The 27,774-nt window shown below is 42.7% G+C and overlaps 1 protein-coding gene across 1 annotated transcript in view; it reads right to left on the bottom strand.

Moving 5' to 3' along the window:
- The window catches only part of LOC126215020 (pre-mRNA-processing factor 40 homolog B), a 180,497-nt gene extending 153,439 nt beyond the window's left edge, over positions 1 to 27,058 (bottom strand). The window contains exon 1 of the mRNA XM_049941643.1: positions 26,925 to 27,058. Coding sequence (XP_049797600.1) covers positions 26,925 to 26,927 — 3 coding nt within the window. The 5' untranslated portion in view covers positions 26,928 to 27,058. The remainder of the gene's footprint in view (positions 1 to 26,924) is intronic.
- Between the last annotated feature and the right edge of the window lie 716 nt (positions 27,059 to 27,774).

Genomic DNA, 27,774 nt, shown 5'->3' with positions numbered 1-27,774 from the left:
ACTCACACCTTCCCTCTACAGCCAAGATCCAAAACAAAGTTATGGGATGGTTCTGCTACAAAGTGAGGATCACGCGACAAGTCACACTATGGTAGTTCAGTCAAGAAGAACTTTTCTGTGAAAGGTGACAGCCTGGAGTCAAGTCTGAGTTTTGCAGACCTGTCTAGCTTTGTGACTGCTTTCACAACTTCCTAGCAGACAGAGTAATGTGTCAATCTCTACAGGATGAAATCAGGGGTTGTATATGTAATTTCAGGATTACCGCACTGAATTACAGGGGCATTATTGTTCACAATTTGGTAAAAAGTGTCAGGAGATTCATGGGGCAGTTTGGAGATGAAGCTCTTGTATTAAATAGGAAAGGCACAATGCCACAAAATAGTAATGAAATCCAGGGAGACCTGCAGACAATTGATTGGTTCAGGAACTTGCAGCTGACCCTCAACGTAAACAAATGTTGTGGTTTTCAGTCCGAAGACTGGTTTGATGCAGCAAGCCTCTTCATCTCTGCATAACTACTGCACTCCACATGTAACATATTGTACATTAATAGGCATAAGCATCCAGGCTTGTTTAATCGTACTGGCCATACAGTACATCTCTGGAAGCAAAAACAATGGTAAAATACATGACAATAACTTAGTGGAGTGAGAATTTGGAATAACCACATAACCCCAACTGTTGGAAAATCAGATACTATGCCAAGATATTCTAATAGTTGTAACGAAAAAATAAAATAAAAATCATCCATAATATTTGTAGCTTACAAAACCCTCATTTGATCAATTCTTTGAGCACTTCTGTCTGTGTGGGTATAAAATTAATAGAAAAGATCCAAAGAAGAGTGGTGTATTTACTCACAGGTCCTTTTAGCAGTCTGACAGGTGTGTGCCTAATTCCAGCGGCAAGACTCTACAAGTGCGGCATTGAGCATTATGGAATGGTTTATAGTTAAAATCCTTAGATGATTTTTTAAAAATAGTCACATGTCATACAATTCACAAAATACTCTCGAAGAGGAAATTCAGGAATTCAGACTTGCTGACAGTCAATCATTCTGTGCACCACTCACAAACAGGACAGGATATAGTAATACCAGAAATACCTACTGCCACACACAAAAATATGGCTTGCAGAGATTAGTTCACTTGTTGTGACATTTGCAAGAACATTCAGTCTGAGATTGAGTGAAAGATTCATTCTTGATGCCACACGAAAGAGAGCTGCTAGTCAAAGTATGCAAGAAGGCCACTGTGGAGTTTCAAAGTAAGAGAGACTTACTGCCCGACTGGGGCCCACTAAAGGCCAGGAGGCACGCCTTCTTTCCTAGCACATGTCGCTTATTGATGCAGAGTCCGTATACTTGGTCGTTTTCCAACACAACTTAATGTTGAGTGCATGCTCAATAAACCCCTCACTCGGCTCTGTCTGAACATCAGTTCTCGGGACAACCACAGGGTCAACGTCCTCCCAGGTTATAATGTAAAGTGGCTTTTGCCATGGAGTTGTCACATACAGTGATGTGCCCGTACCACTTAAGGCAAGTGTGTCTCAATTTGTTGGTGACTGCTGTCACTCCCATCCACTCCCTTCCACGTACGTTTCATGTGGACCAGCCTTGTGACACACACGGGCCAGCATAATGTTTTCATTTTTGCGTTGCCCGGTTCTTGCTCTTGTTTCATTGCCACTGCATAACATTCTGAGATGTAAAGAGCCACTAGGTGGATGACAGATCTATGAACTTTCCACTTATGATGGATGGCTACTTTCTCATCATACAGCACTCTATTACCTGGGTTTCCTTTCTGCTATGCAGCATTACACATTGACCTTTTAGTTTATGACAACTTTGGTCTCACAGTATCCCTAACACTGTTGTAGATTGTAGATGATTGCACTCACCGATTGATAGAAAATGCACAACATAACTGACACACGTGTATGTGACAAATTCTACAACTATACCCAGATCAGAATAACAAAGTGACTGACAGTTACTTGTTTACAGGTCAGCTACCACGGCAACAGTTAATCTGCAAATGATCTGTCATGCCTTCTATTCTGTTAACTTTTGTCATAGCACTCTGTTTCCTTGCGTGCCAGTTGCCATAGTTTGTTGCAGGCAACATTTGCACTTGGAAATGTAACAATTGTGATTCATTTTCATTGTCTGCACAGTTTGTCTGCGCAGCATGTTCATTTTATGTGATAGAATGCCCTAATCTATCTGTGAAAGGGTGCAGGAAAGTGCTAAAATTGTTAACATTCTGCTTCCCAAATCGAATACTACGTGTTAATGGACACTGAATGTTGCATATCCAGAACAGAAATCCACATCTGCTGCTGCTGCAGTCACACCGAGTGCCAACAAATGTAAACTAGAAATGTCACCCACTCCTGGGCTCAACTGTCAATCACTTTGTTAGTTTGACTGAGGTATAAAACAATTAAGTATTTCACACACAAGGATCTTCCTTAAACCTGATGTAGTGTTAGCCTGTGACAAAGATGGTTGCTTAATCAAAACTTAGTTGTCTGTAGGCCTAAACAAATATTCATTATAACAGCTTTAGGTAATTTGATGATGCCATTCATTAAAGATCTAATATATGATGGGTATATGAGATTTTAAAAAAGTGCAAGAGTAACATGGCTTTGGGAACCTTAAGACCATAATGCGTGGAAAGGTCTAGAGGGGGGCACACTGTCCAGGAGTCGTCATCAAAATGTCACACCACCCCACACTACACTACACTACACTACACTACACTACACTACTGCCTTGGGGTTCGTACAGAATCACTTGGCAGCCGTAATTTTGGAATAGCTCAACAGGATTTTTCTTAGCTACAAAACCAACAGGATTTTTCTTAATTCCAGTTATACAATACCCCTTAAGTAAGTGTAAACTCCAGACAGATATCTACCAATACATCTGAATCAATTTGCAGAGCACTGCCCAGTGAAAGAGGTATAAGGTCCTTTTAATCAGTTAGCTTCATTTTATTAATTAGCACAAGTAGCTGCTCTTCAGTTGCAATGCTGTCATTATATTAGTTCAAAGGTTAGATCAAACACCACAATGCATTATTAGGCACGGTCCTATCAGAGATGTGGTGTTCTGCTGCCTTTCCTTGGCCTCTGAAGTTACCCAGCCTGTTACAGGAGCAGCTCTAGTTTAATGAGGACTCTGAACTGTCCTGCAATATGAAACTTCCAAACTAACAAACGATGTTAAGAGATAAAGGAGGCAATAAAGAGATAGACAAAAAAAACCTTAGGCCTAAACAGTGATCCAACCTGAGACCTCCAATCTGTAGTCTGGCCTGTCCAGTGACATACTCAGCCACGTTTCACAGCCAAGTTTCAAATTCCAGAGCACACACAATAAGATGCAGGTCATAAACAGAATGAAATGAGAGATGAAACTGGAAACAGAAGCATGGCATGAAGACAAAAAGAAATTAACAAATGCTACAACTGGAGTAAATTACCAGTAGTAAAAGTAAGAATATGTTATGGTAAACGAAAATCTGCCACATCCTGGATGTCCTGCTTTCCACGAGCAGCTATCTGTACACGTCTCCAAGTGTGATACTCATTTCTACAACTTCCGAACACTACTGTCAGAGAATTTTGCCCGGTGGATGTGGGAACAGCAACCACAGGGGAACAAATCTGGTGGAAGACTACAGCTTATCCTGTCACATGGCTATATATTTCATTGGAATTAGATTCACTATACTGAACAGGAATATGAGGTGTGTGGTCAAAAACTACGGTGAATGAACCTTTTAGCAGCAACTACTGGCACTACAATCATTTGATTAATTTGTCTGATAGCCTGATATACTGAGACAGGCAGCATCAAGTTGGAACACATTTTGACTTGTCAGTCAGTGTCCAGAGATTCTAGCATGAGGTTATGCCTGTCGTGCATCATGGGTTTTGAACAATGTGTGAACATTAAGTTCTGTTCCAAGTTGCAAAACAGTGCCAAAGAAGCTCATGAAACATTGAAATTGGTGTATGACAAAAATTCTGTAACTCTGAAGACTGTTTACAACTGGTATGAGCGATTTAAAAGTGGAAATGAGTCTGTATGATATGAGCAACATTCAGGACATCCATTAATGTCAAAAACAGAACAAAACATGCAGAAAATGGCAAAATAGTTCGTTCAAACAGGCAAATAACTATTGAAGAGTTTACTGAAGAACTTAGGATCTCATTCGGGTCCATGCAAAGCATTTTAGCCAATAATCTGAAAGTGAGATGAGTGCAAAATTTGTTCCCAGACCTACAAGTGATGGACAGAAGGAAAATTGTGTATCTGTGGATGGAGTTCCCAGAGGAAACCCAGTGAATTTCCTCGGCCTAAAAAGGCAAAATCGAATATCAAAGTCATGCTAAATGTTTTTTCTGATATTGAGGGCATAGTGTGATCAGAGTTTGTTCCAAGGGGAACAACTGTAAATACCGAATTTTACGGGGGTGTACTGTGATGTATGTGAAAGCATATATGAAAAACAGACCAGAAAAATGGCCCAATAGCTTCCTTCTCCATCTTGACAACATGCCATGCCACAGCTCACTTTCATTCATGACTTTTTGGCTGGAAAAAGTACTCCTGCCTGTCCACATCTGCCTTACTCATCAGATTTAGCACCATGTGACTTCTGGCTCTTTCCAAAAATTAAAACCATGCTTAAAGAAAAAAAAATTTGACACCATTCCTGACATTGACAGGGGAACAAGAGAGCAGTCGAACATCCTTCCAGAAGCAGCTTCCAGTCATGGATTCAACATTGGGATAATTGTGTTGCTAGCCATGGACAGCATTTTGACGGAGATTGAAACAAATTCCATGTATGCTTGTTACCTCGTTCATAATTAATAATTAAATTATTCTAATGTTCTGATCACTTCTCAATTTGAAAAAATAGCAATGAATTCAGTGAAATGTAACAACATAAAATATTGTTTGCCATGACTTTAAATACATTGCAGATTAAGCATTTCTGAAGAAATTTCAATTATATCATTTTATGCCTATATCCACCCCTATACTCAGTGGACCACCTTATCATGTGTAGCAGAGGGTTACCACTATGTATTCCCCTTTCCCTTTCCCTTTCCAGAATGGTGCACGGGAAGAACGATTGTCAGTAACTCTCCACATTAGCTCTACTTTCTCAGATTTTTCCGTTATGGGCACTTTGTGAGATGTATTTGGTAGGAAGTTTTGTGTTACCACTGTTCCCAGAATGTTCTCTCCCGGAATTTCAGTAGTAAACCTCTCTGAGGCCCACAACATTTCTGTTACAGAGTCTGCCATTATAGTTTATTGAGTATCTCCATAACTCTTGTGTCAACTCAATGATCGTGTGATAAACACACTAGTCTTCATTGGGTTCTGTATATTTTATCTACTAATCCATTATGGCAATCTGGTGAGCAATACTTGAGAATACGTGAAACAAGTGTTTTGCAATCAATTACACTTCCTCAAGACTATTTATATGAACCTTAACCTAGCACTCGGTTTTTCTACTGTTTGATTCACTTAATTTAATATAATTAGGAAAAGGATGACATAACAATAAGCAAGTAGTTGTTTCGAAAGAAAAATTTGCTCGTCGAGAAAATTAAAAAGCAAGACAGGTCACTCGCTCCAGGACGAAAGGGATCCACCTCCGATGAGAGCGAGCAGGGTGGGTGGGGGAAGGGGGGAACGGTCGCTCCCTCATCCTGTCTCCTCGTAATTTATACCCCGCAACATAACAAAAAGCAAGCGGTGAAAGAAAAATAGAATGAGGACAACTGTAGTACACGAAATAAGACCTCCGGTTCAACCAATGTCGTCAGAGACACTATTTTATCAGTTTAGACAGGAAGTCTCACTGGAGATCTGCGACCATCTTCATCACTCATCTCGAGGAGAGAACCTCAGTGGTGGGATCGATTCTTTGACACCATCTATACCGTGGAACAGGTTAAAATCCCAAGTAGCATAACTTGCAGCCATTCACTCTGGTGGGTCCTCATATGTGAATAATCAATGAAAATAAATTTTGAAAATTTCCATGATGTTCTGCAGCTTTTAAAAAAATAACATTATACAGAACGGTAGCATAGCTTAATGGTTACGATACAGTCCTCTTTCGCAAAAGCACTTGTTCATCCTCACTACTGTGAAACCTATGTCTTTTACTGAAGAAATGTTTGTATCTCTTAAGATATGTATTTTAGAGCCCATGTTTACCTGATTTTTTTTTTCCCAAACAATTGGTCCTGTTATATCCCTGAATACTGATCATTCCTCCTGGGCACACCATATATTACTGCATTTATGCTCTCCTATTAGCGTACATATGAACTATCATACATATACAATACTCGATAATGACCATGCTGTAGAAGTTCGCAAATACTGACAAATTTTATCCAAAGAGCAGACACATAGGAAAATTGACATTTTAAATCATTTCAGCGAGCTACAATTACCACATCACAATCAAACATTCCTAAACAACAATGTCTGTGTACTAGCTGCCACAGCAAATCATTTACCTGGCCCAAGAAACTGTGAGGGAGGGGAGGGGATGGGGCGGGGGGCAGCAGCAGTGTACACTCTGGTATCCTCAACAGAGGAGCACTGCCACACACTACACATCTGTATGTCATGCCCTGCATAGCACAACCGATAAATGCAGACTGCAGTATTATGTAGTATGAAAACTATGGAGATGTTAGTAACTCATACAATGTTCCCCAGGCAACAGTGCAAAACTGAAGCAAATGCTTTCCAGAAGTCGAAGAAAACTGCCTCGATCTGTGCGCTGTGAGGACTAGTACTGCGGACCACGTTTTACGAGACCTCCGTCGATTTCTCGAGAGATTTTTGTTTTTCAAAAAGTTCTTAACAGATGACCGTAAAGTATATTCCACAAATTCAGAAAGACTGTATTTGTGTGCATCTTTCCACCATTCCCTTGTTGAAAACTGTGAATGAGCTGCATCTTTATCAAACCTACATCCACACACATACTCCACAGGCCACAATACGGTGGTGCTGAGGATATCACTACTATAGTAGGCAGTACGAATGTGTCGGCCGGATGGGTTAAGCGTAGAAGGCAGGAACTCTCTCCACCTTTTCTACACGCTTCCTCCTACTCGCACTCTCACTACACACCTTGGCGGCTGCCGTAAGCTGGAAGCCTCTGACCCACGTACATTGAGCCGATCCCTTCAAACTGTGCCATCACACAATGCTGTCTGTATGCTCCTCATTTGAAAATATGATACCCAAAATTGGCAAATAGCACACTGCAATAATTATTTTAGAATAGGCAGGGGACATTGACTTACTTCAAGCAATCTGTTACGGCATCAAAACCATACGTCGAGAAAATACTTTGTAAATACTTTCGTGAAACTGTAGCCACTCAACCTTCCAAATTGACGTATTCTTATGTTTTTTAGAAGTATATTACAGCTAACTAAAGCTAAATACATCATTATAGCTCACCTCTTAAATTACAAAGTTACTTTGGTTTTAACAAAGTAAAGATTTAAGCATCTCTAAACTCTCACATTAGTTTTAACCTCAGTACAAAGCAGAAGACATGGGTCTGCTGCTCCACACAAGCAAAACTGGTAAACATACCAGCAATGGTAGGCATTCTACTAGGTATACATTTCTAGAATGGGTGGGGGAGGGGAGAGGAGGTCGGGAAGGAAAGACAACAGCAAAAGAGAACTGCGAGAGGCGACAGCGTTCACAGCTTTGCGAATAGAATGGAACAGAAAGCACAACATTTAATGCAATTTACTGCTCTTTAACTGCCCTGTTCTGAAGATCCACGGTCCGACGAGTCATCAGAAGCAATGACAGTGTTTTCAACGAACTCTTCTCAAATGTCTTCCTTCAGAAAGGAGTTTTCTTGCAGAATTTCAGAGTGGTGTATGCACTTAACCCAGTCTTGCATCGTGACATCATCAATTGCTTCCCCAAATTAATTTCTGCACTTCTTTAATTCTGAATGTGCAGTTTTTGGATGCAACCTTCCTTTTCAGTAGGGCCAACACAGTTTCTATAGTGTTGTATTAGCAGTGATGATGAGCCAGACAAACTACCTGTGGTCCATTTCTGTCGCTAAACCGTGAATTTCATTTTTATTATAAAGATGCTTGTGGCACACGAATTCTTCGAACATCGACACTTTTGTATGGTGATCTGAAATCTTTTCTCTTTACCCACTGTGCATTCCCTTCCTTCCCTGTACTTGAATTAGGAACTTCCTCCTTTTTTCTCGATTGATAACAGGCATTTTCCATGACTATTACACAACCCTCTTCTAAACCACATAATAAAAAATAAAAATAAAACCAAGTGTTTAAATACGTCACTACTCATTGCTTCATGATAATCACTGGATTTCAGTATGCAAATATTAGCTTTGCACTTCTGAAAAAGCCATATTCAGACAGTCCTGCAGTTTCTTTTGATTTGTGCCACTTTCAACCCACTGCTGCATTTCGAGTCCTGCCAGATGTGCTTTTTGGCGTGATTCTGATTGAGCCAGGTCTCATCAAGATAAAAATTAGGTGACACGATTTCCTTTCCTGATGTTACACATTATTGCATAGAAGTAGCCCAATCTGCTTCAATATTGGTGCTCTTGATTAGAACACATCTTTCATTGTTGCATTTTTTGTTCCTACAACCCAATAACATCAGAATTCACCCACTCAAACAGTGGCGCCCTGTGCAAGCTATCTTGTTGTTCAAAACATCTCCTACCTTTTGCCTTATACGATACTCACCAGTGTTATAAAATTACGGCAGTACAATGAACAATGTCTTCCTTAAAAACCTAACTGGTGACTGTTCTTCTACTGCTAATATCTTTTCACAGAGATTGAAACTTCATTTCTTGGGCACAGATTTCCATTGCCTGTGTTTCAGCAATTATTCTCTGCACGGTTTGTAGTTGAACACCACAGGCCTTTGCTCTTGCAGTCAGAGATCCCAATAATATGTCATGTATTCTGGAATTGTCTTTGTCATGAAGAAATTCATGTTTCTTGTTTGGTTCTGTGTATATTGAAACTCAGTCATCTACATTCGCAGATGCAGCACAACCCCATGAAAACCACTGTTCTCTTTGCAAACATACGAGGTGTGGCTAGAAAAAAACCGGACTAGTACTGGTGAAACAATAAAACGAATGCAATAAGGCTGAAAGTCGCGTGGCCTGTCACGTGACTCTCGCTCCGCCTACTGCTCGAGTTTCATCTGCCTCCTGCACTCAGTCTGCCCGTGGCGTCTGTTTTAAGTAGTTGACGTTTTGTCTGTGCGTCGGAAAATGTTGAGTGTACAGAAAGAACAGCGTGTTAACATCAAATTTTGTTTCAAACTAGGAAAATCTGCAAGTGAAACGTTTGTAATGTTACAACAAGTGTACGGCGATGATTGTTTATCGCAAACACAAGTGTTTGAGTGGTTTAAGCGATTTAAAGATGGCCACGAAGACACCAGTGATGACACTCGCACTGGCAGACCATTGTCAGCAAAAACTGACATCAAAGGGATTGTGCACATTGATTGGGTACCAGAGGGACAAACAGTGAATCAGCTTTACTACATTAGCAACCTGGCTACCCTACGTGAGCGAGTACGGAGAAAACGGAACGATTTGTGGAGAAAAAAGTCATGGATCCTTCACCAAGACAATGCCCCAGCTCACAGTGCGTTGTCAGTGAAGACATTTTTGGCAAAACACAACATTCCCATCTTAGATCATCCACCCTACTCACCTGATTTGGCCCCCTGTGACTTTTTTCTTTTCCCTAAAGTCAAGTCAGCTTTGAAAGGAACTAGATTTGAGACTGTTGAAGCAGTAAAAGAAAAAGCGACGGAAGTAATGTATGGACTTACCGAAAATGATCTGCAGCATTGCTATGAACAGTGGAAAATTCGTATGGAGCGGTGTAGAGACCGAGGAGGAGAGTACATTGAAGGAGATAACATGAAATTGTAAATAATTGTAAATAAATGTGTTTTCCAGCATCAGTCCGGTTTTTTTCTAGCCGCACCTCGTACACTTCTGTGCATTACGGACATACGTGAATACTTGAGGTGCAAGGCCTGCACCAGCATGAGTAAAGTGCAGTAGTAGTAGTAGTAGTAGTAGTAGTAGTAGCCATCATCATCTCCAGTCTGGTCCAACGCATGTCACCATGCTACTCTGTCCTGTGCAAGCCTCTTCATTTCCAAATAACTATTGCAAGCTACATCCTTCTGTATCTGTTTACTGTTGTCATCCCTTGATCTCCCTCCACAATTTTTACCCTGCACACTTCCCTCCAATACCAAATTGATCCCTTGATGTCTCAGAATGTGTCCTATCAACTGATCCCTTATTTTAGTCAGACTGTGCCATGAATTTCTTCTCTCTTCAATTCTATTCAGTACCTCCTCAATAGTTACACAATCCATCCATCTAATATTCAGCATTCTTCTGTAGTGGCGCATTTCAAAGCCCCTATTCACTTCTCGTCTAAAATGTTTATCAAGCATGTTTCAGTATCATACTTGATTCACCTGTTGCTGTTCATACTCCATACTGGGCAGTTATAATTAAAGTGAAACTACTCACAGACGTCCAGTGTACGCTGCAATTATTGAATGACACCAAAACTTGGTAGATATTCTAATGTGTTAGTGCGGAACTGATTTACACTGGAAAAAAATTAGTTCCAATTTTGGCCACTGGGTGCAAATCTGGCAAGAGATGATGACAGGATGCTGTACAGAGCCAGATTTGTACCTGATGGTCAAAATTGGAACAATTTTTTTTCCTACATAAATCAGTTCCACATTAGAATATCTACCAAGTTTTGCTGCCATACGATAGTTATAGCCCACTCTGGATCTCTGTGAGTAACTGCATTTTAATAACAATCTCCCGATACATTCAGAAAATACTTCCTAATGCTTACATCTATGTCTGAGATCAACAAATTTCTCTTCTTCAGAAACACGTTTCTTGCCAATGCCAGTCTACATTTAATATCCTCTTTAGTTTGGGTATCATCAGTTATTTTGCTACTCAAACAGAAAACTCTACTACTTTTTGTGGCTGATTTCCTAATCTAATTTCCTCAGCACCACTTGATTTAATTCTACTACATTCACTCTTCCTTGTTTTGCTTTTATTAACCCTCTGGTGGGCGCGCCTGCGGCAGTTAGCCGCAAGATGTAGTTTTCTGTTAGTATCACTGATAGCGTTACAGTTGCGTCCAAGTCCAGATTCGTATTTGTTATTCTCAACATATGTCACCACTTATTACATTTGCACGATTCATGCTTTCAGCAGTTTGGTTGCAATTGTTGTTTGACACGTAAGTGTTGCGTTTGCGAGGTGTTTGCTGCTATGTGCCTTGTGATTTAAGTATTTTCTATACTTGTGTTTTTCTTTCGCCTCAAGGCAATCTTTCTTTTATATTAGTATATAATAGACATTCGAATCAAATCAAAGTTCCCATATGCAATTTTCATTACTTTTTAAAATCTCGGATATTGATTTGCTACAATATATTACTTTTATAAAAACATGAATTTCATTAGGTCTCATAAAAGCGTGGAAATGGAGAAAAAGAAGGGATTTGACATTCACCGTCTAATTGTATGTCCTCAAGACTATGAGAAAGTATTGCGAGAATTGTCAGATTCATGTGAATCTGAGTCAAAAGGGGAAGTTATTGAAGAAGTAAACCACAGCAGTGACTCTGAACAATCAACAGAGGAAACAGATGACCATCTGGTCGAAGAGGAGAGAAAACAAACAGATGATTACTGATTTTATGTAGGAAAAGATAAAGAAACTATCTGGATACGTGAAACACTTCCTTCTTCTTCTAAAACCACGGCCGAGGTCAGGCCAGGTCCAAAAGCAAGTGCTGAAATTACAGAAAAAGAAATTGATGCATTTTACCTATTTATTACTGATGGGATGATTGACAACACTGTGGAAAATACAAACCGATACATCCGTAATAGTAAAAGAGCTGAAGTTCAGTATTCAAGAGAATGAGACTGCAGAGACACCACAAAACCACAGTTAAAGACTCTTTTAGGTGCATTATATCTAATACGTGTAAAGAAGGAGGACACACGAATTGCTGTAAACTGTGGGATGCAGTTGGTACAGGAATGATTTTTTACGAGCTCTCTTCAGCTATAAGCACTTTCGCTTTCTGCTTCGAACTCTTAGGTTTGACGACCTGGGTACTCAGAATGAAAGGAAACAAAGCGACAAACTAGCACATATTCAGGACTTCCATCAAGAGTTTGTCAACTACTGCCTTGCTCACTGCAATGCCAGCAAGTTTGTCATTATTGACGAAATGTTGCATCCTTCCAGAGGACGCTGCGGATTTGTACAGTATATCCCTAATAAGCCTGCAAAGTATGGGATCAAGATTTATGCTTCGTGTGATTTTACACCCTGCACTTTGAAATTTACTGTGGCAAGCAGATGCCAGGACCCCTACCTGAAGTCTAACAAGCTGATGACATTGTGCAAAGTTTTGTGACACATACTGAGAAAACAAACAGAAATCTCACAACTGACAATTACTACAGTAGCTACCCTCTGGCTGAAAATCTCCTCGGCAAAGGTTTGACTTTCTTGGGAACCATGGGGAAAAAAAGGGGAAGGAAGTACCTCAAGAATTCCAAGCAAAAAAAGCTCAAGAAGTCCAGTCATGTCTCTTCGGTTTTCACGACGATTTTTGTATGGTCAAGACTGTCTCTAAAAAGAACAAAGCTGTGATTTTTTTATCGACAATGCACAGCACAAATTAAATAGATCAAGAAACTAAAAAATCAAGAGTGAATTTGGACTACAATGTTACCAAAGGAGGAGTACGCGCTGTAGATCAGATGTGCTCATCCTACAGTACTTCCAGAATAACCCGACGATGGCCACTTGCACTTTTCTACAGACATCTAGATATTGCTGGGATAAATGCAAACAATATTTTCAAATTCAACAATCCTGATAATAAAGAAAGAAGACGAATTTTTTGAAACATCTTGCTCTGGACCTAATGGAAGAACATTTTAATCAACGGGCGTTACTTGAGACACTTCCCAACCATATTCACGCCTTCTTCACCAAGTATAGGCACGAAGAAGAGGAGACCAAGAAGCCAACAAAACCTAGAATTTGTTACGTATGTGGCAGGTGTAAAAACAACGCAACAACAGTATGTATGAAGTGCAAGAAAAATGTATGCAATAAACATAGTGTTGTAGATACAAAATGTGTGTGATATGAAAGTGAGCTGCAGATGGAAGTTGACTAATTTATTCACAATCATAAACAGGAGTGGGAGTTTATGAATGCTCCATTTCATAATGTGTTTCCTTGTTACTTTCTTTTCACGTGATTCAGTGCAGTTATGTGATATAATTAAAAGAAACATGAAGGCTTTTTTTTTTTTGGGGGGGGGGGGGGGGAGTTTAAGGGCGCTCAAGGGGGGGGGGGGCGACCCCAGAAATTTCTTACAAAGATGCAGATAAAAGAAGTGAAGGAGTTAGATGTCTTTGGACAAGTCAGTCAAAGTAATGAAACGAAGAACACGAGCAGCTGCTCGAGCGTCATCAGCTAAAATGTCCTGTAAAGTAGATGGCAGAGACAGGACAACACGAGATTGACTAAAACGGGGACACGACAATAAAACATGGCGCACTGTTAATGCATGACCACAAAGGCACTGCGGGGCTGGGTCACCGGAGAGCAGGTAGCGGTGGCTAAACCGGCAATGCCCAATCCGCAACCTGGTCAGAAGGACCTCTTCTCGCCGAGATGGTCGGGAGGAGGTTGTCCAAGCAGTTGGGAACGGTTTTACTGCCCAGAGCTTGTTTCCTTGAAGTGATGACCAAGTATCCCACCACAAAGACACAAGCCTCTTACAAACAACCCCACTAATGTCAGATGACGGGACACAATGGGAGGCTGGCCGAGGCGGGAGGACTGCAGCCTTGGCTGCAGCATCAGCAGCCTCATTCCCAGGCACTCCTAAATGGCCGGGAACCCACAGAAAGCTGACAGGAGAGCCATCAGCAGCAGAAGAATGGAGGGACTGCTGGATCCGTTGCACCAAGGGATGGACCGGATATGGAGCTCCAAGGCTCTGAAGAGCACTGAGTGAATCAGAGCAGAGTACATACGATGAATGGCGGTGGCGGCAGGCATACTGAACGGCCTGATGGAGAGCAAAAAGCTCGGCCGTAAAGCTGGAACACTGGTCGAGGAGCCGGCATTTAAAGGTGCCGGCCCCGACGACAAAGGCACAGCCGACACCATCGTCAGTTTTGGAGCCATCAGTGTAAATAAAGGTGTGACTGGCAAGTCGCACACGAAGTTCGACAAACCGTGAGCAATACACTGCAGCTGGAGTACCCTCCTTCGGGAGCGAGCTGAGGTCGAGATAAATATGAACCGGAGCCTGGAGCCACGGTGGTGTCGGGCTCTCACCCTCTCTGAAGGTGGTAGGGAGGGCAAAATCCAATTGTCGAAGCAGGCGACGAAAGCGGACTCCAGGGGGCAGCAGGGCAGACACATACAACCCATACTGACGGTCGAGATAATCGGCGAAGAAGGACTGATAAGAGGGGTGGTCGGGCATTGACAACAGCCGGCAGGCATACCGACAAAGCAGTACGTCGCGCCGGTAGGTCAATGGTAATTCGGCAGCTTCAGCATAAAGACTCTCGACGGGACTAGTGTAGAATGCTCCGGTCGCAAGATGTAACCCCCAATGGTGGATGGAGTTGAGACGGCGTAAGAGGGATGGCCGAGCAGACGAGGCTCCCATAATCCAGCTTTGATCAGACTATGGACCGATACAAGCGAAGCAGGACAGTGCGATCCGCTCCCCAAGATGAACCACTAAGAACTCTGAGGACATAAAGGGAACGTGTACAACGGGCAGCCAAATAAGAGACATGCGGAGACCACCAAAGTTTCCTGTCCAGTGTGAGCCCTAGAAACTTAGTTGTTTCCACGAATGGGAGAACAACGGGACCGAGATGTAAGGATGGCGGAAGGAACGCTTTATATCGCCAAAAGTTGATGCAAACCGTCTTCTCTTCAGAGAACCGGAAGCCATTTGCCACACTCCATGAGTATAGGCTGTCTAGACAATGCTGAAGGCAGCGCTCCAGGAGGCATGTTCTCTGGGCACTGCAGTAGATCGCGAAGTCATCGACAAAAAGAGAGCCCGAGACATTAGGTGGAATGCAATCCATAATTGGATTGATCGCTATGGCAAAAAGGGATACGCTCAAGACGGAGCCCTGAGGCACTCCGTTCACCTGGAGGAAGACGTCGGACAATACGGAACCCACACGTACCCTAAACTTTCGATCTGTTAAAAAGGAATCAATAAAAAGGGGCAGGCGACCGCGTAGACCCCACCTGTGCATAGTGCGGAGGATACCTCCTCTCCAACAGGTATCATAAGTCTTCTCCAAATCGAAGAACACGGCTACCGTTTGGCACTTTCGCAAAAAGTTGTTCATGATGAATGTCGACAAGGTCACAAGGTGGTCAACAGCGGAGCGGCGGCGACGAAAGCCGCATTGAACATTGGTAAGTAGCCGTCGAGATTCAAGAATCCAAACTAACCGAGCGTTAAGAATGCAATCTATCACCTTACAGACATAGCTTGTAAGAGAAATGGGGCGGTAACTAGAAGGAAGGTGTCTATCGTTCCCGAGTTTGGGTATAGGAACAACGACGGTGTCACGCCAACACATGGAGACTTGACCTTCGGTCCAGACGCGATTGTAGGTACGAAGAAGGAAGCCTTTGCCTGCCGGAGAAAGGTGGGCCAGCATCTGAACGTGAATGGCATCTGGCCCCGGAGCAGAGGACCGGGACAGTGCAAGTGCACGTTCGAGTTCCCGCATAGTAAAGGGGGCATTATAATTTTCCAGATTCAGCGAGTGGAAGGAAGGTCGCTGAGCCTCTTCTGCCTCTTTCCTGGGAAGGAAGGAGGGTGGTAATGGGCGGAGCTTGAAACCTCTGCGAAAGAGCGGCCGAAGGCATTGGAGACATCCACAGGATCAACGAGGACTGCATTACCTGAAGTCAGGCCAGGTAGCGAGGAGTGGGCCTTAATGCCCGACAGCCGGCGCAGGCCACCCCCAGACGACAGAAGAGGGAGTAAAACTGTTAAAGGAGCTGGTGAAAGAGGCCCAACAAGCTTTTTTGCTGTCTTTGATGACTCTACGGCATTGCGCTCGGAGTCGTTTGTATCCAATACAATTCGCAAACGTAGGATGGCGGCGAAAGGTGCGTAAAGCACGTCGTCGAGCACGGATAGTGTCTCTACAAGCCTCATTCCACCAGGGGACGGAAACGCGACGTGAAGAAGAGGTAGTACGAGGAATGGAACGTTCGGCAGCATGAATGATAACAGCCATGAGGTATTCGACCTGACTGTCACAACTGAGAAAATCGTGGTCCGGAAAGGTCGCCAGGAAGGAGTAAAGTCCCCAGTCAGCTTTCGGTATGTTCCAGCTCAAAGGACGTGGGGATGGGGTGTGGTGCAGGAGACGAACGACACAGGGGAAGTGGTCGCTCGAATAGGTGTCAGAAAGGACATACCACTCGAACCGACAGGCAAGAGTGGTAGAACAGATCGAGAGGTCCAAGTGAGAGTAGGTATGAGTAGAGTCCGAGAGTAAAGTCGGGGCGCCAGTATTGAGATGGTTGAAGACATCCGCCAAGAGGGAGCCTCTCTGACAGGATGCAGGAGAGCCCCAAAGGGGATGATGGGCATTGAAGTCGCCAAACAATAAAAACGCCGGAGGAAGCTGAACAATCAGGTGCATCACGTCAGCCCGACTAACTGCGGATGACAATGGAGTGTAGATGGCACAAACGGAAATAGTAAAGGCAGAAAGAGTAATACGGACAGCTATTGCTTGGAGTGGGGTGGTCAATGGGATAGGATGGTAATAGACATCGTCCCGAACGAGCAACATGACCCCATCATGAGCTGGAATACCACCCACAGGGGTGAGGTCAGACCGCTCCGAGGTATAGTGGGGAAAAGCAATACGGTCAGTTGGGCGCAACTTGGTTTCCTGGAGACCAAGGGCGAGCGGACAGTGCAGGCGGAGGAGCAGTTGTAATTCCTCCCGATTAGATCGAATACCTCTTATGTTCCAATGTAACAAAGCCATCACTAGTCAGAAAAAAGGGGGAACGAAACGGGTGAAGAGCTGGTCACCTCGAGGGCCGCAGAGGGCCAGGTTTCGAGGGAACAACGCTACAACCGGCGGGAGGCGGATCCTGTTCCATCGAGTCGTCGCCAGCTGCGGCCACTTTCCCGGGTTGCATAGGAGGGGCAGCATCATTCGCCGACGAGAGGCCAGCTGAGCGCCTGGCAGCAGAGCATCCCGGCGAAACTGAGGACGGCCGGGAGCAGCGACTCACGGATGAAGCGTCAGACGAAACGCGCCGGGGTGGAGAGGGGGATAAGACTTCTTCTTGGAGGCCTTCTGGGAAGTCCGATGAGGCACGGGGATGGTGGGCTGGACCCGAAGAAGGTCCTCACATGCGGGGTCCGTTTTGGAACGCCGTACCTCGGAAGCCGGGGTCCGGAACGTTTCCCCGATGGACGCCTGAGAAGAGGATCGCTTCTCAGGCGGCGGAGGGGGAGGAGGAGGAAGAGTGGCCCCTGGGGCAGAGGGGGCTGGGGCCGCGAGGGAGGAGGATTTGGAAGGGAGGGATTTGGGAGGCAGAGGCATAGACCCCGGATGGGGTGAGGAGGTGGAGGGGGGACAGGATAGGAGTGAGGATACTGTGGAAGGAGTGGACACGACTGAGGCAAACGAAGTTGTCAACGTCACGGGATGTAGGCAGTCATACTTCTTCCTGGCCTCAGAATAAGAGAGGTGATCCAAAGTTTTTAATTCTTGAATCTTCTTCTCCATCTGATATGCGGGGCAGTCTAAAGATCTAGGCGAGTGGATGCCAGGACAATTGACGCACCGAGGTGGTAGGGTGCATGTATGTTCCTCACGAAGAGGACGTCCACAATCGCCACAAAGGGGCTCAGCCTCACACCGTGACGACATGTGCCCAAAGCGCAAACACCGAAAGCAGCGCATAGGAGGCGGGACGTAAGGTCGCATGTCGCACCGGTAGCACATCACCTTTACCTTCTCCGGGAGAACGTCCCCCTCGAAGGCGAGGATAAAGGCCCCGGTGTCGATGCGACGGTCTTTGGGGCCGCGCTGGACTCGCCGGACGAAATGAACGCCTCGGCGCTCCAGGTTGGCCCTGAGCTCCTCATCAGATTGCAGCAGGAGGTCCAGATGAAAAATAACCCCCTGCGTCCTATTCAGTGCCAGATGCGGGACAATGGACACTGGGATGTCCCCTAGTCTTCATAAGAACGGACCCCGAACGCATTTTACTGAGAGCCTCGATTTCCCCGAAGATGTCCTCGATGTGCTGGACAAAGAACATGGGCTTCGAGGTGGCGAACGTCCCCCGATCGGTCCGAGAACAGACTAAATAGCAGGGGAAGTACTTCGCCCCAAGCCGGCGGGGCCTGTCCTTCCTCCCAGGGAGTGGCCAAGGGGGAAAGGGCAGGGGAACCAGAACCAGAGACAATACCTTTCTTTTTAAAAGACTCAGCCACAGAGCGACCCGATACATGTTGACGTTTCATCTGCGAAACGTCCGCCCCGATACCACCCACTCCGACCAGGGGCTCTCCCCACGGGCGCCACCCAGCCTCAGCAAGGGCCACCTGGCAGGACGACCGTTGCCGGGAGTCCTGATGCCCCAAGGAGACGGGCATCTACTCCTTGGCCGACGTGGGGTGGGTGCAGCTCAGGTATCGGCAGTACGATCCCTGTGTTGTCAGGGGGCTACAACCTAGAGGGTACATGACGACCCCACCACAACGGGCTGGCTACCGTGCTGGATTTCGGGTGTCATGGAAAGTCCATCATGATCGTAGGTGCAGATGGGGACGCACTATGGGCGTAACTTGTGCAACCCATCAGGCATTTAGGCCCAGTTTGAGGAATAGTGGGTGTGGTGACAACGCCGTTACAATGCTGACTGCCAAGGTCTTAGTGCACTGAGGACCAGTGAGACACCACGTAAGGCGTCCTTCCCCAAAAGGCTCGTACTTCTGTAGAATTTTGAAAAATGGAGGTCAAACCCCAATGGGGACCATCACATGGAAGGCCGAAACGGTTGAAACTCCTTTTAGTCGCCTCTTACGACAGGCAGGAATACCTCGGGCCTATTCTTACCCCGGACCCGCAGGGGGAATGAAGGCAATAAAGGATATAGACTTGTTACAAATTACAATGACAATAATAGACAATTGTGAAGGCAACAAATAAATAAAAGATTATTTTTATAGAGCCATGTAATGTTACGTTATGTTTTCTCCAATAAAATGCAACTAGCAATTATATAAAGATTTTTTTCCTTAGGTTAAAAATTTAATACTAATTGCGGTGTAAAAGCCGCAATGCGCCCACTCATGGAAGTATGAAAAGCGTGCCTACCGAAGGGTTAATGTTAATTCTAAATCTTCCTTTCTAGAGACTGACCATTCCATTCAACTGCTCTTCTAAGTCCTTTACCAACTTGACAGAATTACAATGCTATCGGCAAACCTCAAAGTTTATATTTCTTCTTCCTGAACTTTAAATCCTACTTGAAGTTTTTCTTTTCTTCAGTTTCCTTTACTACTCCCTCAATGCACGAATGAACAACATCGTGGATACGCTACAACTCTGTCTCACTTTCAATTCAGTCACTGCTTCACTTTCAAGCCACTCGACTCATAACAGCTGTCTGGTTTCTGTACAAATGCAGTACTGCCACATAAACCCTGTTAACGGCGCTACCTGGATGGCACCCATGGTGGAAATGGCACTGTAGCAATACTGTGAGCTTAGAGTCACAGACTAAGCCGGACTACACCAAAGGCTTCTCACTGGCACTTAGAAATGGATGGAAGACGAGGAGTGCGAAAACTGACCTATCCCTCTCAGCTGCCGCTTTCGATGCTCTTTCGTATTGTCATTTACTTTCCCGTTCCACTTGCACACAGAATAAGGGAAAAATGACTGCCTGTAAGCCTCCACATGAGCCCAAATTTCTCTTATCCTGTTGTCATGGTTCTTACATCAGTGACAGTAGAATCGTTTTAGTCACGCTTAAATGACAGTTGTCTAATGTTCTCAATGTTCAGCATTTAATGGAATGAAAGTCTTCTTTCCTCACAGGATTCCCATTTGAGTCCACAAAACATCGAAGTAATACTTATGTGCTGATCGAAACTACCAGTAATAAATCTAGCCTCTGAATTGCTTCTACGTCATCCTTGAATCCAACCTGTTGGGGCTCCCTAACAGTATTCAAGAAAGGGTCGCACTAGTGTTCTATAGCAGTCTGTTCCACAGATTAATTATACTTTCCTTCAACTCTCCTAAAAAACTGAGAAGCTGACAGTTCATCTTCCCTATTACTAACATTATTTGGATGTTCCGTTTCATATACCTTTGCAACATTATGTGTAGGCATTTAATCAACGTGACTGTGTCAAGCAATACACCACCAACGCTGTAGCGCAGATTGCTGCTCATCCTATCCGCCTGATCACTTACGTACATGGGCAACCAGAGTAGTCCTATGACTCTTCCCTGGGCTCTTCTGACAATATACTTGTCTCTAATAAACACTCCCCATCCAGAACAACATACTCGGTTCTATTGCTCATAAAGCATTTGAGCCACTCACATATCTATCCCATATGATTGGACCTTCATGAACAGTCTGTAGTGGGGCAGAGTGTCAAACACTTTCTGGAAATCTATGGATATGAAATGAGTTTAACGCTCTTCATCCATGGTTCACAGGATATAACGTGAGAAAAGGACAAGCTGAGTTTCATATCAGCAATGCTTTCTAATCCTTGCCCTTTTGTGGAAAGATTTTCTGTCAGAAGGAAATTTATTATGTTCAACCTTAGAATATCCTCACGAAATCTACTGGAAACCAATATCAAGGCTATAGGTGTGTAATTCTTTTTCTCTTCTTATGTGATAGAAGTTGCCTGTACCTTTTTCCATTCACTTGGGGGTTTGCACTGGGCAACAGATTGATGATAATTCACTTAGTATCCTTCGTTGCTCCAGAAATCTATGATAAACTGCTGTCAGAAGCAGAGCAAGTGCTTTTGCATAGTCTATTTGTAACTGTACAAGTATTTAAACAGGCCTAGTTGCCATTCCTCTGCTGAACAAATTTATTTTATTTTCTATGCCATAATCACTTATCTTAGTACCTGTTATCTCGGCAGTTAGGCAATGATTGAAAGGATTAACTTAATTACAATCTTTAGCAGTGAAGCAATTTTGGGAGAATAAGCTCATGGCCTTTTGTCCATTATGTTCCCTTTCAGTGCTGGCATAGGCATCCATAGAATAAGGGGATGAGAAAGAGGGGAGGGAGGGTAAGACTCTGAAATTGCTAGTTCTGATACAAGTTTTGATATGGGTCACGTCACAAGCTAGGTAATGGTAAAAATAACTAAACGAGCAGTTTGGTGGAACCACTGGAAATCATTTCTAGAAGTGTATGAGAATTGTGTAATCTGTACTCCAGACTGGGATAGGACGGGCAAAGTGTCCCCTCCCTTACGGATAACTATCAGTGTTGAATGATCACTGTCTCTGACCCTTCTGTTGACTATGTAAAAGCAAAACTTCAAACATTTTCTTGTCAGATTGGTAACCAGAATTTTACTTTCATTGAATGTGTAACTTAACATACTGATACCGGACATCAAATTTGATCAGCAACTTTAATAAAATGGCAGGTGAAATCAAATGTATACAAACATACATGGAATGTAAAAAAGAAAAGCTAGAATGAAAACTGCCAAAGGGATCATAATGTCATTACCTACAGAGGAAGGTGTCATCCCTATAAGAGTACTGAGGTCACAAATACAGCTTTAGTGGGATGCACAGCCATGTGATGACAAGAGTGAGCAAATGCACACATTGACTGTCGAGTGCATTCCATAATGCTGAAAACAGAGAACTGGACATTTGAAAAGAAGAGCTAAGGGGTATAGCATATTTATTGATAGAGGAATGAGTGTAGGGAATGGACATTCATCAATGACTGGCACAAGTGTATATGCTACAAGAGTCAATGTGTGGCAGAAGTGACTCAAAGAAGGATAAATGTCATTGGCCAATGAAGCACGATCTGAAATGTCACACCACATTTCTGATCCCACTACCCGGCAGCTGGATGCCCTCATTATTGAAGACCAGCATATTATACTGATATCACTGTCCCGGAGTCATGGTTAGCAACAGACATGTAGTGCTCTCCCTACACTTTTGCCATTCTTCGATTAATTTTCATTCCCCACACTCCTTCCACTGTAAGGAAACACAATGTGGCCCTATGCTCTTCTTTTGAAACCTCCACCTCTCTGTTTTCAACACTAATGAGACCAGTGGATGGTCGTGTGTTCACATACTCGCTCTGCTGCCATGTGATTGTGCACCCACACCCCTCTAATGATGAGTTTGAAGCGTCAGTACTCTTACAGGGTGGTTACTTTGTTCTATAGGTAATGGCATTGTGATCCCTTCAGCAGTTTCCATTTTGCAGCCTTCTTTTTGAATGTCTCCAACAGATGGTGGTAACAGATTCATGTGTAACAGAGTCTGAAGTCTAGGAAAGCTGATAGTGATTATGAATTGGTGAATACAAGTATGTCAGGACAATAACTACAATTCTTGTTATAGTGTGTGTTTCATGTGTACTGTATTTCAGTAAGTGGTTTGTACCTATCATTTTGATGACATCATGGGTCAAAGACAGGAGGTATCGATAGATTCAGTATTTCCCTGCTGAATGTCAATAGAAAAAAGACTTTCAGAATAATCTCACCCAAATCCCTATTTTTGACAAATGTTTTAACAGTATCACTTTCTGATTTTACAGCTGGCAATGAGTCCTCAATACAGCTACACATTGACACCTACATCAATATTCCGCAAGCCATCTGACTGTGTGAGGTGGTAGGTACCTGTGGCACCACTAACTGATCCCCCTTCCCTTTTCCACTTGCAAATAGTACTGATAAGGGATACTGAACGTATACAGAGAAGTGTGTCACAGAGATACTGAAGGAACTAAAGTGGCAGACTCTTGAAGATAGATGAGTGACTGTAGGAAGATACAAGATGACTTAGACAAACTTTACAGTTGATGTTATGAATGGCAGCTAGCTCTAAATGTGTAAAAATGTAAGTTAATACGAATGAGCAAATGAGTTGGAAGATCAAACCTGTAATGTTCGGATACAATATTGCTAGTGTTCTGCTTGACACAGTTAAGTTGTTTAAGTATCTGGAAATAACACTGCAAAGCAATATGAGATGGAATGAGCATGTGAGAACTGTGGTAGGGAAGGTGAATGGTCGACTTCACTTTATTGGGAGAATTTTAGGAATGAGTTATTTACCTGTAAAGGAGATTACATGTAGGATGCTAGTGCGACCTATTCTTGAGTACTGCATGAATGTTTGGAATCCGTACCAGGAAGGATCGAAGGAAGATATCAATGCAGTTCAGAGGCAGGCAGCTAGATTTGTTCGAACAACTTAAGTGTTACGGAGATGGTTTGGGAACTCAAATGTGAATTCCTGGAGGGAAAGCAACATTCTTTATGAGAAACACTAATGAGAAAATTTAGAGAATCGGCATTTGAAGCTGACTGCCACATGATTCTACTGCCGCCAACATACATTGCACATAAGGACCACTAAAATAAGATATGATAAATTATGGCTCATACGGTGGCAGGCAGTCATTTTTCTCTCACTCTACTTGAGAGTGAAACAGGAAAGGAAATGATTGATAGTGGCATGCACCATACAGTGGCTCATGGAGTATCTATGCAGATGCAGATAGACGTAAACTATCGTGTGAAAGTCTATTAACAAATAAAGAACCGGCTTTATACGATGACTCTAGGAATATACTACCATTCCCCACATACCGCTCACATAGGGATCGTGAGGTTAAGATTAGAATAATTACTGTGCGCGCCCACACACACACACACACACACACACACACGCACACACACACACACAGAGAGGCACTCAAACAACCATTCTTCTCATACTCCATTTGTGAATGGAACAGGAAGAAACCCTAATAACTGGTACAATGGGACATACCATTTGCCATGCACCTCATGATAGTTTGCAAAGAATAGGTGTATATGTAGATGCAGAATGGCGCAAAGGCAAAAATGATTGTTGGTAAGCCTCTGCATTAGCACTAATTTCTTCATATTTCTCATCATAGTCATTTCGTGAATGTTGTCCAACTCTTTCTGGAAAGTACTCTTTCGAAATTTCCATAATAAACCTCTCCATGATGCACATTGACACACTTGTAGTACCCGCCACTGAGGTTTGTTGAGCATCTCTGTCACTTTTGTACCAGCTAAATGATACCGTGACCAAACACATTGCTCTTCATTGAGATTCCCTGTCTCTTTTTATCAGCCCTACTGTATAAGGGTCTCAGAGAGATGAAAAATGCTCAAGGATCAGTCGAACAAGTGTCCTGTAAGCCACTTTCTTCGTGAATGAGTTACATTTCCTTAAGATTCTTTGTAGGCCTATGAGTGTCTGGCATCTGCTTTCCTTATTATTTTTTTTTATATAATCATTCCACTTAAGATTGTTCTGGATAGTTACTGGAATTTTGTTCTACAGTAGACACTGTTCCAGCAAACTGTTATCAATAGTGTAGTTGTACAGTAGAGGATATCTTTTCCTACATGGGATGGAGCAGACATCCAGTATTAGTAGATTAAGAAGCAATAAGTGACAAGAAATTGCAAGATTTGACGGTGACTGAATGCTGGAATTTTAGATTTTTTACTTTAGCTCTTACTCAGTGAACCATTTTCATATAATTCAATACTAATATGTTCCTTATTTATTTAGTAATGTTTCCGCTTGCATACAATGGTAGGACTTCTATAGCTTTCAGACTTTATATGATTCATGTATCTTACTTCACTGAAACTACATACACTGTAGAGCTCCAACATTATTTTCCATTATATTTACATACTGGCAACCAATATTACAACTGAGAATGTTGTCACCCCAGCCCCACCTGTATCAAGATCTCTGTCAATTCCCTGCGGATCAATATAACCTTCATTTAAAATTAAACTTGTTTTTATGGCACATTTGTTCACTTTGCCATTTCACAACCCCGCTACTACCTCTAAACAGCTTTGGCTATGCTACACATCAGTCTGTCACCATGATCTACATTTCAAAAATTAGTGCTGGTACTAATGTCGCTAGTCAAAGTATAATAGCTGTATCCAAAACTTCATTCTCAGTATGTACCATTTAACTACTCCAGTATTCCAACCAGGTAAAGATTAGGTTAGAGCAATCTGAAAACTCTTGCTAGATAAGAAATCATGATTTCAAAAATCACTGTCCACAAAAACATCATTTCTGAATTGGAGAGCCTTTATTACAATATCTGAACAATGCACAGTGCTCGAAAATTCCAATCACAACATGTTTGACAATTTTTCCATAAACTCAACAGCTTCGGAAAGTAATTAGTGCAGAAAATTTTCATGTCACTCACAAAATTGCACCAATAAGCCAGAAGCCACAATACCATGGGTTTATCTCCCATTATATATGGGCGTTTTACCTCTCATCTTATATGGAAATCATTAGCAAAACGCTGTTAGGGGAAGTACCGAAAGTGCATAACCAATCTGATTGTAATTATCTTCAAGTAACTGCTTAACATAAACATTGGCGTAATTTTCCTTTGTCTTGGGTAAACATTCTGCAATCGTCAAGTTTCATCAAATCAAGCATTCAGGAGCAATAACTGAGTTTCAATGTAAATCATTTAAATTTTATGCAAGGTTTTTCCAAATAGGTAGCATACCACATGTACGGCACTCTCTGATGCAATTAAAACATTCAAAGTAACTGTCCACTAAGAATCACAAGCATACTGTACTTGGTCTGATGTTCAGAAAAGTCTAAAACATATTGTATAGGAAATAAAGATTAGCACATAAGTACAAGCCATAAACATTAAATGGCAACGCGGAAGTTATGATTTTGTACGTTAGTTCCAAGGTAGCTTTTACTTCTCAATTGAACTATATCAGAATCTGAGAATAGTCAATTTGAAAGGTTTCCCAATTCAGGAAAGCCTAAGCCCGCTGCCACTAGTTTACACTGAGTGCAGCATTCCATTAATCTTTCTACAAGTACCATATCTTGCATTGCTTCACAAATATTTGTTATTTCCCAATGAACCAGACAACTGTAGAACAAAATGACACAGCCCCATTATAAACAACAGTGGATCATTCAAGCATTTATGCATCATCATATACACAGGAAAGTCATCAAGAGGGAAAATTTATTCGCTTCTCGAAACCAGTGTCGTCGCTTGGCACTCAACATGTCATAAATATGCAGCTTCCCCACAAACTACCTTAGCATGAGAGGCAATAATACTCGGCATATTAGAAAACAAACTAAGAAACTGTGTGTCACAAAGTGCTTCTCTGTGAACATTAATGGAATTTTTCTGTCATAATATGGATTGGAAGCACAAATATTTATTTACACAACACACGATTGATTTCATGAGTTTACAAACCTATGACATCCGGGGCACACATAAACAAAATAAAGGGAAGTAAATAATGGCAGTTCCTTGCTAACCAGATTACTCGTAAAAATTACTCACCATTTATGTATTAAGTACGACGGTATTCGTCAGCAACTCTTCAAAATAAACTTCATTCCACTAACGCACATTTTACCACCATACGAGACGCAAACACAAAGATACTATTAAGACCGCCGCTTGTAAGTTCAGAGATGCCTTATAACTCATAGAGTGTAATGCTATAATGTACCGATATTGTTTTGTTACATGCCGGCAGAGATTTCAAATATATAATCAGTTGCTTATCGTTGTTCTCCTGCGTTTCTCAATACGAGTAAAATTATTAAGAGCCACGAGCCACTGTGATGTTTACACTCAAGAAAAAAAAGAAATATCAGGTCTATGTAAAACTAAAGTCGCCTGAAACTTCCAATGTTTAGAGCACAACCTTAAAGCACAAGGATGACGACTGGAACTGATTACGAAAAAAGGACAGGGAGTTAATGAAAGAACAATATGCATTCACCAGTATGAAATGGTAGAACGAAAAAATATTGGCTCAAATGTACATTCAATTAACACGAATCATCCCAGCATTGCCATTTGGCAACGCAGCGCAAGTATCGCCGTTTCCGCGAATCGGCGCTACACGATTGTTGCGTCAGAGATAATAGCATTTGAACTTCATTGTTGGAAACTCGAGCAGGTGTCTGGTACAATCTTGGGTAGGTTGTTGCTTTACCATCAGCGAGAGACGACTTGGAAAGTCAGCACGATGTCGGAGAAAGATGATCCCTCGTATATGACAAGGTAAAAGTTACTTTTGAGTTATTTACTTATTCAATGCAGTAATGATACCTACTGGAGATTCTTGTTGAAATATGTACCTTTATTTTAGTACTGTCGTTTTCCAAAAAAAATGTATTTT

This window comes from Schistocerca nitens, chromosome 12 (genome assembly GCF_023898315.1).
Source record: "Schistocerca nitens isolate TAMUIC-IGC-003100 chromosome 12, iqSchNite1.1, whole genome shotgun sequence".
NCBI classification, from domain to species: Eukaryota; Metazoa; Arthropoda; class Insecta; order Orthoptera; family Acrididae; genus Schistocerca; species Schistocerca nitens.
The sequence above is the reverse complement of the archived record's forward strand: the minus strand, read 5'-3'. Positions and strand labels throughout refer to the sequence as shown.